A 12,019-nucleotide genomic window follows, 5' to 3' on the forward strand; every position below is an offset into this window, starting at 1 on the left:
AAAAAGGTATGCATCTTCTTGTCCAACGCCAGGGAAGATGTCAAATAAGCTAATTTCACAAAATGTTCCCAGCTCTTTTAATGACAGCGGTCTAGGCACAAGGGCTTTGATGTAGCATTGCTCAATCCCCTCTAGTCCAATCTCATTTTATACATTGAAATTAGTTATTTATTTTCATATATGTTTTAATCCATTTGATTCTTACTGAATGAACAAGTGTCTTTCTGTATCTTTTTATTCTATTTTTATTTTATATTATCTACAAAATCAAAATGGATTTTTTTTGTTTTGTGGTTTTGTATGTGAAACCTGAATGTTGTATTTGGTTTAGTTTTACTTTCCAGACCATCTTTCTGTTTTCACCAAACATGAGTCAAGGTGGCGACTCTAATGAGGATCCAGAAGAAGCGGCTGAACCCTCTCTGGACTCTGAAAGTTCACAGGAGAGAATTGCTGCTTGTCGCCTCAAACATGCATGAAATGAAGCCAAGCAAAGACAAGAACGGGGAGATGACGCTGGTGAGAAGAAGGAGACCAAAGAGAAGGTGAGGAAAAGCCAGCAACAAGTGGAACAAAGTGAAAGGAGAATGATCGACTTGCATAGTGGTGGGACAGTGTTGGTAAGCAACATCCAGATAGCAGCTGATGCCAAAGCGTCCCAGAGAAGGGCAGAGATGCAGGAGGCTCGAGAAGCTAGAGAACGAGGCAGAGTCCAGCCTGGAGCAGTTTGAGGAGGTTACCAGGAAGTGGGCCGTGGCTCAGCAGAAGGTGCTTCTTCAGGAGCGGTGGGAGGCTCTGAACAGCCAGCAGCAGCTGTGTGCTCAGATTCTCGAGAACAAGAACAAACTCATCAATGACCTCCAGCAGGAGCTGAAGATTAGTGATGGCCACTATGTGAAGGACCTGAGGAAACAGTCGGACGAGGTGAACCTGATGCTTGAGAGGATGGAGGAGCAGATCAATACCCTGATGAAGACCTACAGGGAGGAGCTGGACCAGATTGAGAATGGCTATGAGCAAGAACGCAAGATGCTCCTGACTGGGAACAGGTCGAAATGGGAGCAGCACATGACCAAGCACCGGGACAAGGAGCTGTACAACCTGAAAGATAGGATGAAGAAGGTGGAGGGATATGAGGTTCTGCTTCAAGAGCTGAGAGCAACGTATACAGATAAGTACAATGAGGACAAGCTGGAACTGGACACTGAAGTTCAGGAAATTCAGCAAGACCTGCAGCAGACAAAGGCCTTCCATCAGCTGAGCTTAGTGCCCTCTCTAAACTGGTTGGCGCGGCTAAACCCTCAACCTGTCTGTTTGACCCTCTTCCAGCAACTCTCATTAAAAAACTCTTCCCAACTCTAGGCCCTGCCCTACTCATTATCTTCAACACCTCCTTGTCTACTGGCGTGGTGCCTCTGGCCTTTAAATAAGCCGTCATTAAACCACTACTTAAAAAACCGAACCTCGACCCTCTAATCTTGAAAAATTACAGACCTATCTCCAATTTTCCGTTCCTATCCAAAGTGTTAGAACGGATCGTCGCAACGCAACCTACTGACCATTTATCAAACAATAATCTTAATTAGGGATGTCCGATATTATCGGCCGACCGATATTATCGGCCGATATCGGCAGTAAAATGTGATATCGGAAAATATCGGTATCGGATTTTTTTTTTTTTTTTTTTTTTTTTTTACATTTATTTAACCTTTATTTACCCAGGCAAGCAAGTAAGAACCAATTCTTATTTTATTTATTGTCAAAAGTATGCATGTTGGTTTAATTCAACAACAAGAGATATGTAATGTTAATTTTAACTTTTTTAATTATCATATTTTGCACAGATAATGCTTACATTTAGAAAGCCTTTTGAATGCATCCAGTGAAATTATTAATTACCTGAAACTATTCAGTTTTTTTGGGGGGAAACCCTGCATATATCGGTATCGGTTGATATCGGTATCGGTATCGGTATCGAAATTAAGAGTTGGACTATATCGTAATATCGGTATCGGTAAAAAAGCCAATATCGAGCATCCCTAATCTTAATGAATCATTTCAATCTGGCTTTAGAGCCTTACACTCCACCGAAACGGCGGTTACCAAAGTCACAAATGACTTACTGCTCTCTCTTGACTCAAACCTCACTTCTGTGCTCTTATTGCTTGATCTCAGTGCAGCCTTTGACACTATCGATCACTCGATTCTTCTAGGTCGGCTTGAGAATCATGTTGGCATTCAGGGTCTCGCACTAGCTTGGTTTAAATCCTATTTAACTGATAGAACACAATGCGTGGTCTATAATGATTTAACATCTGAGACCCTCCCAGTGCAATGTGGTGTCCCACAAGGCTCTGTCCTGGGCCCTTTGCTATTTTCGATTTACATGCTACCCCTCGGCGATATCATACGCAAATTTGGCATAAACTTTCATTTTTACGCTGATGACACCCAACTATATATACCTATTAAGCCAAATGATTCCTCCCAACTACAAAACCTTGAGGCCTGCTTGCTTGCCGTCAAAAAATGGATGTCGCAAAACTTTCTACTCCTTAATGCAGATAAAACTGAGATGTTAATTGTTGGCCCACCAAACCACAGAGGCCTGTTTCAGGACATCTCCCTCAACTTTGATACCTGTCATGTATCCCAGAGCTCCACCATAAAAAACCTCTGAGTCATTTTTTATTCCTCCCTCTCATTTAATGCACATATAAAAAATGTCATCAAAATTGCATTCTTCCATCTTCGTAATATCGCAAAAATTCGCCCCATTTTAACTCTGGCTGATGTTGAAACCCTGATTCATGCTTTTGTCTCATCACGTCTGGACTACTGTAATGCACTTTTTTCAGGCCTACCTAATTCAAGCATCAAAAATCTTCAACTCGTTCAAAATGCGGCTGCACGGATACTAACTAGAACTAGAAAATTTGATCACATCACACCAGTTTTGTCCGTCCTACACTGGCTTCCTATCCAAGCCCGATCTGTCTTTAAAGTGCTACTCCTCACCTACAAAATTTTAAATGGGCTTGCACCGCTCTATCTATCCGATCTCATCTCCCGATACTCGCCCGCTCGTGCTCTGCGCTCTCAAAATGAGGGGCTTCTATCGATCCCTAGGGTTAAAAAGAAATCGGCCGGCCACAGAGCCTTTGTCTACCGCGCTCCCTACCTGTGGAACAAATTACCTGCCGTCATCAGGGGCGCCTGCTCTGTCGAAGCTTTTAAATCCCTGCTTAAGACTCATCTTTTCTCTCTCTCCTTCAACCTACCCTGATCTCATCTGGTCGGGGACTGACCTTTAGATTAATCTATCTAGTTTAGTTAGGGTACAGGGTACTACATGGCACTACAGGGTACTACATGGTACTACATGGCACTACAGGGTACTACATGGTACTACATGGCACTACATGGCACTACAGGGTACTACATGGTACTACATGGTACTACATGGCACTACAGGGTACTACATGGCACTACATGGTACTACAGGGTACTACATGGTACTACATGGCACTAAAGGGTACTACATGGCACTACAGGGTACTACATGGTACTACATGGCACTACAAGGTACTACATGGCACTACAGGGTACTACATGGTACTACATGGCACTACAGGGTACTACATGTTTACTCTTTTGCAGCACCACAAACATGGGAACTCTCTAACTCCTCCCCCCCCCTTTCCCCCCCCTCCCTCCCCCATTCCCCCCCCTCACCCCCTTCCCTCCCCCATCTCTCTGAGTGCCCGTCTCCTAGCGCTGACTAAGGTGATGGATGCCTCGGGGTCTTGGCCAAGATTGCAGTGACTGCTCTACATGCACCACCGAGGCCTTGGATCAGTTATTTACCGTCGTCTGTCCGTGGTCCTGTCAACTGATTAACAGTATTAACAGACTGTTAACAGATTAACAGTCAACGCGGTTTCATTGCTGGGTTAAGTACTTCTATTCTATTCACATAATATGCTTACTTCATATATCTACTCCATTCACATATGTGACCAGGTATGGACTTCAGGGTCATGTTGAGGGATCTTCATTTTTTTTTTTACATATTGTGAAAGTACAGATTCATACCTTAAAAATAAGCCATCACTTGAACATTTTGGTGGGATATTTTTCAAGCTACATCCTATGAATCATGGAGATATCAGTAAACGCATTCAGAGATGAATGGTCTTCGAACTTGTGGAGAGGTTCACACCTGTGATTTAATCAACTACAACCCTACCCAGAATGCATTGTATTCCATGGCCCCCCTCTCTCTGGGGACATTAACACCTTGCATCAGGCTCTTTTGTTATGGCAATGACTCTGTCTTGTGGCAAGTTGTTGTGGCAGTTGAAGTATTTGCCTTGTAAGTCTAAAAGCTAAATTACTAAATGTAAATGTATTATAAGGAAAGGTTAACCTTCTGTAGTGTGGTAGTGAAAGGGTTAACCGTCTGTAGTGTGGTAGTGAAAGGTTTGTTGGAAGCCTCACATAAGCCATGTAATGTTGGGGGTCAAGGTATTGGCTGAAGGAAAGGCTACATCAATAAGCATTTAGATGTTTAGATTTAAAGGTTAACCTTCTGTAGTGTGGCAGTGAAAGGGTTAACCTTCTGTAGCTGTGAGATAATTGTTGAATAGATACACAAATGTTCTAGAATGTTTGATTATGACATCATACTGTGACATCACAAATGTTTTCGGGCATTCATAACATTATTTTCTATGATGAATTGAAAATGGGGGATCCTGATGTAAACAAGATGAAAGTCTTTCTCTGGTCTGCATCCCCTTAACAATTGTGTGTATTGAGCTGTACTGTATTGTACCCATTCTGCAATCTGTTAATAAAGTTTTCAATCAATCAATCAAGTTAACCTTCTGTAGTGTGGCAGTGAAAGGGTTAACCTTCTGTAGTGTGGTAGTGAAAGGTTTGTTGGAAGCCTCACATAAGCCATGTAATGTTGGGGGTCAAGGTATTGGCTGAAGGAAAGGCTACATCAATAAGCATTTAGATGTTTAGATTTAAAGGTTAACCTTCTGTAGTGTGGCAGTGAACGGGTTAACCTTCTGTAGCTGTGAGAGAATTGTTGAATAGATACACAAATGTTCTAGAATGTTTGATTATGACATCATACTGTGACATCACAAATGTTTTCGGGCATTCATAACATTATTTTCTATGATGAATTGAAAATGGGGGATCCTGATGTAAACAAGATGAAAGTCTTTCTCTGGTCTGCATCCCCTTAACAATTGTGTGTATTGAGCTGTACTGTATTGTACCCATTCTGCAATCTGTTAATAAAGTTTTCAATCAATCAATCAAGTTAACCTTCTGTAGTGTGGCAGTGAAAGGGTTAACCTTCTGTAGTGTGGTAGTGAAAGGTTTCTGCCACTCTTCACAAGCAAAGAGACTTTCCATTCCGTGAAAACCCGCCCTACTCTGCTCTGATTCGCAGACTGTGGGTGGGGGGGAGAAACGCTGAATGTGATTGGATCAGAGTAGCCAGACAGACAGGCAGAGCAGCCAGCCGGACAGTGGAGCACTGAGAGAGAGGAAACGGCGGAGGATTTAACGAGGCGCGTTAATACAATTTTGTTTATCTGGCTTATTGCTGCGGATTCAAGCCAAGTTGCAATAATACAGTACAGCTCAATACACACAATTGTTAAGGGGATGCAGACCCAGAAAGACGTTTGTCTTGTCATCAAATGAATTGCCAGCGCGCGTTCGTCTACAACAACAACCAACGCGTCCTATAATAATAATAACTTGTTTGTTATTTTCTTTGAGTTTCCCTATTGAATGAATTTACTTCTTATACCATTAGGTTGCAATAAATTCACTCGAAGTAAATTCGTTCGCTCATCAAATTCGTGACATTCTAAATGTGTTTTAATGTTGTTTAATTTAATGACAATACACCCGCGGACTCGCGTTTTTTTTTAATCTTTTTTATATGGACAGGACACTGCGTTTGTTGCGTTGCTATAACTTATAACATTAAGATAAAGTGTATAAACATTGTTCTTCTCCCTGCTAAGAAAGGAGAGCGTTTGGCTGTGTGTGTTTCAACACCTCTTAAGTACCTGTTAAGCTGACAGACCCACACGTAAATCCCCTCACCTGTAGTTTTTCCACAGTATTGAGAGACAATACTGTCGAACTATATAACAATAATTACCTCATTTACAAGTTGTATTTAAGTTTGAAAATAAGAGCAAATAAGAGAACACATTATTGACATTTCAAAGATGTAAAAAAAAACAGATTTCGATTTTTTTCGATTTTCTGAAGAGCAAGACAATTGTTCCTTTTCTGGCACTTGTTTCTCACCGGATCAAATCGGGTTTGGTCACGTCGAGTCACATATATGCTTACCACTTGTATCTATTGCTATGTCTGCCCACTACAATAACATGAGCTGTCTAATGCCTGTCCCGTCTCCCTGTCCCCCTGTGAGTTGCTGTCCTGGAGTGCTGACCGGAGTGTCGGACGTCCCGTGATGAAGGCCGGGAGGTTGCGACCCCCTCTGCGTGCCCCCCTCTCTCCGGAGGTCTCGTAGTGGTGACCGGAGTGCCGGACGTCCCGCGATGATGTCGGGGAGTTCGCGACACTCTCTGCGCCGCCCCCTATCTCCCTGTCTCCGGCTGTCCCTGAGCAATGACCGGAGTGTTGAATGTCCCGTGACTAAGACGGGGAGGACGTGACCCTCTTTGCGCCGCCCCTGTGCCTCAAATAGATCCGCTATCAGCTCTATCTTCAATCTTTCAAAATGTTCAGTTGCTATCGCTATTAGCTCTATCTTTAATCTTTCAAAATGTTCAGTTGCTATTGCATGCACTCATCTGTGTTTCACTACACACTTGAGTGCATGCTTACCAACTGTTAGTCTGCAACACTACTATCACCGACATCTAAGAAGGGAGATCCCCCCTTGAATGGCCCTTCTAAGGTTTCTCTCCTCCACACTGCCTGTGGAGCATTTTTCCCTATTGTTAGGTTTTAGTGAGTTTTTCCTTACCTTCGCGTGGGGTATGTCTGGGAGTGCTTGCATTCTTTCATTTATTTGCATTTATCTTACATTTTTTGGACCTTATGGTGTTCTTGTTCTGTTCTTGACTTATTGTTATGTTTTCTTCTTGACTTGTTTAAAGAAGACCTGTACGGCCCATGGGGATATTAACGTGTGTTGTCGGGCCTTATAAATAAATTTGATTTGATTTGATTTGATCTGACCCAGGAGCAGTTGGAGTACAACAAATATGTACTGCAGAAGAGAGAGGAGGAGAACTCCATCATCAGTTCCAAACAGAAGAGGAGGATCAACAGATTGCAAGATGTGCTGGACAACCTGAAGAAGGATTCCAGCCAGAAGAAGCATTCTAAAGAGGAAGTCCATGACATGTCTGAGGACTACAAGCGTGCCAATCAGCAATACAAACACACCCAGAAGAAGACCAGACACTTTGCGGTCATCTACGCCAAGAGCTTCGAGGAGGTGTGGCTCATGAGCAAGGAAGAGGTGAAGCAGCTGCAGAGGAAGGCCCAGCTCATCTATGAGCCAGTGGCGGCTCGCCACTAGGGGCGCTCGGGTGCCGCCCCCCCTCAGGAACTACCCTGGTTATATGAGAGAACAAGAAAAATAAGTTTTTAGTTTTTAGTTTTATAGCCCTATAAATAATATAAACATGTTTAAAGGGGAACTCCACTTTTTTTGGAAATTAGCTTATTTAACATCTTCCCTGGAGTTAGACAAGAAGATGCATACCTTTTTTGTCTCTGTGCGTGCATTTTAGCTTTGGGAATAGACGCTCCGTTAGCATAGCTTAGCTTCATCACTGGAAGTGAGGCAGGACAGTAGCCTTACAGTGCCTTACAGTGTATTGCAAGGTCTGACATTGACCAAACTTGATATGCATGACCTTGGTGGGCTCTAGGTCAACTCCTGAAAAGGGGGTCAATGTCAGACTTTGCAATCAAAAGTTAGGGGGCTAATAACCCTTGCCATAATTTCAGTGCGCCCCCTAACTTTTGATTGCAAGGTCTGACATTGACCCCCTTTTCAGGAGTTGACCTAGAGCCCACCAAGGTCATGCATATCAAGTTTGGTCAATGTCAGACCTTGCAATACACTGTAAGGCACTGTAAGGCTACTGTCCTGCCTCACTTCCAGTGATGAAGCTAAGCTATGCTAACGGAGCGTCTATTCCCAAAGCTAAAATGCACGCACAGAGACAAAAAAGGTATGCATCTTCTTGTCTAACTCCAGGGAAGATGTTAAATAAGCTAATTTCCAAAAAAAGTGGAGTTCCCCTTTAAAATGAATAATATTTACTCATTTTAAGTATGTTTGTATTTCCAATGCACAATATAACGTTATTATCGCAATTAAAAAACACTCGTTTTCCAGAGCAGGAAGTGACATCACGTTTTTTTTATTTTTTCGTATTTCTCGGCCCGGGCTATACGCGATAGCGCTCTGAGTGCGCGTCACAGTTTGATCGCTGTATCCGTCACAGCCAATCAATCCATAACGCGTTGTGCGTTGAAATATGACTATTATGTTGGAATCCGGGCGCGATTTGAAGCGGTCTAGCCAGTAGCGTCAAGAATATCTGTAGCCGCATTTCGCGGAGACGCTCTCTGATTGGCCGACGCCAGTATTTTTTTCCGTAGCAGAATTTCACAGAGACGATCTCTGATTGGCCGAATCCAATTTCTAATGTTCCAATTCTAGGTTATTCCTAGGTTGGTCGGTGGAGATAGTTGTGTTGTTGTGAGAATGATGCAGGCAGCTGTTTGTCTTAGACGAGCGTGCCGTGACTGCAAGTTCTTTAGACTGTTAAGCTTAGGCACTCTTTCAAAGTTGGTTAAGGTTAGAGTTTGTCTTAGAGCATGGCGATAGAACGCCAGGTAGTTTGCAGTCTGTTCGAGCGGAAATGGACAAAGGAATGTACTTGTGTTGTGCTAACGAGCTAACACTTGGCTAACAAGCTATATGGCGGATGCAGTCTGGAGACAGACTACAGTGGACAGTGGTCTGGAATACATCATCAGTGGATTATACACGTTTACCAAGCTCTCCTGCCCTGGACGTTTCAACTAAACAGTGAGTCTCTCTCTCTCTCTCTCTCTCTCTCTCTCTCTCTCTCTCTCTCTCTCTCTCTCTCTCTCTCTCTCTCTCTCTCTCTCTGTGGTTAACGTTAACGTTTGTAAATAGTTTTTTTTAGGAGCAGCAGTACTGTTAGGCTACTGCTGGCCATTCATGAAGCAAGACATTGCTGATTGTTTATTTATTTTATAACACAAGACTATGACTACCAACTGCCTAGCCAGCCGTGTATCAATCTTGGATGCAATAATAACGTTACCACCACACTGACTATGTCGATGGCTCATTGATTTAACTACTGCAGCTCTCTCGGATTGAAAATACGTGGATTATGGCTTGTTCAATATCGTCTATGTTTGAATGAATGAATGAATGAGAACTTTATTAACAGATTGCAGAATGGGTACAATACAGTACGGCTCAATACACACAATTGTTAAGGGGATGCAGACCAGAGAAAGACGTTTGTCTTGTTTACATCAGGGTCCCAGATTTTCAATTCATATCGATAGTTTAATAGCTAGCCTTGGCTCGTTTAACAATATGCAAAATATGTGTACAGCCCTGTACTCATACTGAAGTTATTCTTGGTATATAATAGGTCTGATTGTGTAACGAATCGATTCCACGTCGCGCTGTGTGTGAGAGAGAGAAGGAGAGAGGGAGAGATCTGCCTGTGTTTGGAGACGGGCGAGTTTTGTTTCTAACTTTTCTATTTATATATTGTGTTTCAAGTTGTGAATTAGAGTCTAGACTATACTTTATTTGACTGGTTGTGTGTTGTTGTAGTAACAGCTGAGCGACTCGTTCATAAGAGCCGATTCATTGCCGTGAGCGTGAGTCGAATCGCTCACGTCTTGCCATGAGTCTGTTGCGTGGTACTGTACTGTACATGTTTGCAAAATGTTTGGTATAGCGCCCCTAGTGGCGAAGTACCCACCGGCCGCCACTGCTATGAGCAGCAGCTAGGTTTGGTCTGGGAGCGTCCTTGCATGGCCTTCATGGAGCGCTCTGGCCCCATCCAGCCTCAGAAACAGGCCCCGGTTCAGAAACTGCTGGAGTTGCTCTGTGACGAGGCGGGCTTCCTGATAGAGAGTAAACTCCTGAAGCTGCTGTCTCCCCTCGAGAAGGACAAGCAGTCCCTCATGAAGTTGGACTCCATCTTCCCTGCCATGGGAGTTAAGAGCGAGGAGGATGTGTACAAGCTGGCCAAGTTTTTGATGAAATACAAACACCAGTGGAGGCCATAGACTCAGCTTCTTCCCCTCAGCAGCTCGCCTGGTAAATGAGTCAGGTGTCCCCCTGCCCCCCCCCCCCCCCCTCTATGGCGAGCTGCTAGGGCTGGACCTCTGGACTTGAACTGTGCTGCACTGTTTCCATGTCCCCTACCACTGCACTTTACTGTCTTATTTTTGTCTCACTGTTCTGTCCTGTTTTGCACTTACTTATTTATTTATCATTATTATTATTATTATTATTATTAATATTATTATTATTATTATTATTATTATTATTATTATTATTATTATTATTATTATTATTATTATTATTATTATTATTATTATTATTATTATTATTATTATGTTGTTCCTATTTGTGAAAAAATCAATCATGCACTGTAATGTCAAATCACGTTCCATTTTGTACCTGTACAAAATGCTGAATAAAGAAATCTGAATCTGAATCTGAACAGTCTAGGCCTCTTTTCTTTTGGAAAGAATGATAAAAAAAATGTATAATAATAATAATATATATATATATATTTTTTTGCATTCGACTAAGAGGTTGGCAGTCGACTACGGCTCCTTTCGATCGATTAGTCGATTATTCGACTAATAGGGGTCAGCCCTTTTTAAATAATTGTATTTGTTCTTTTTGAATGTCTTATTTTAGTGTTATTACATTTTTTCTTATTGTTTATTATAAAATGTAGCTATTTTATTATTTTAACTATACATTTTTTTTGTTCTTTATTATTATTTTATTTGTAATTGTATTGACTTATGTTATTGTCTGACTATTTGTCTTATTTAGCTATTTTTACTATATTATCTAGTTGTTTTATTATCGTTTTTATAATTTTCAATTTTATCCTTTTGTTTCGTTTTTTGTGTGAAGCACTTTGAGCTGCAATCTGTATGAATGGTGCTATATAAATAACATTATTATTTTACTTTAATAATTTTATTATTTATTTTCATTTAAATTTAAAAATATATATTTGAAGACTTCTAAAGAATGTCATCTTTTTAGACATAATATATATATTTGTTATGACGGCAGTGGCGGCCAGCCCATAGGGGGCGCTGGGGCGCCGCTCCCCCTGGTAAAGAGAGCAGGAGAAGAAACATTTTTATTTTTATTTTAGACCCCTAAAAATAAAATAAACATGTTTAAAATGAATAATATTTACTCATTTTAAGTATGTTTGTGTTTCAAATGCACAATAATGTTAATATATCAAATATAAATCATTGTTTTGTGATTCACATGACGTCACTGTCTGATATGATATAGAGAGTACCTCTAAAGCTGGGTGAGACGTACAGTAGCGTGCAAACAGTGGGCGTGCACTGTATCATCGCAGCCAATTAAATAGGTCAAGCAAATACATTTCGCCTATCAGTGCGTTCAAATATGATGTAATATGATGTATTCGGAGCGCGTTTTTCTAGCGCTCCAATGCATTGCCGTAAACCTGGAACTAATCACGCACTCGAAAAACAGAGGCGGCTGGTTTGACCACGCAAAAGTGAAAGACAGCTCACTTGACCGCAGTGGATCACTGGAGGCTCAGGCAGAACATTATTTCCAACCTCGAATGCAGGTAAATCCCTCAAAACAATACCTTTTGAGAGATGAACACTGGAGTGAAAGAGTTTCGACCTCATC

General features: G+C 41.7%; 1 protein-coding gene across 1 annotated transcript; it reads left to right on the plus strand.

Moving 5' to 3' along the window:
• Window positions 1-368: 368 nt before the first annotated feature.
• On the plus strand, window positions 369-10,377 carry LOC311226782 (dynein regulatory complex protein 1-like; the record flags this gene model as incomplete). The annotated part of the gene is given in 5 exon segments (XM_084312188.1): window positions 369-476; window positions 480-685; window positions 687-1,266; window positions 7,256-7,579; window positions 10,153-10,377. Coding segments are annotated over 5 exon segments (1,443 nt in total).
• Window positions 10,378-12,019: the final 1,642 nt, after the last annotated feature.

Source organism: Notolepis coatsorum (assembly GCF_963971535.1).
Source record: "Notolepis coatsorum genome assembly, chromosome: 4".
Taxonomy (NCBI): Eukaryota; Metazoa; Chordata; class Actinopteri; order Aulopiformes; family Paralepididae; genus Notolepis; species Notolepis coatsorum.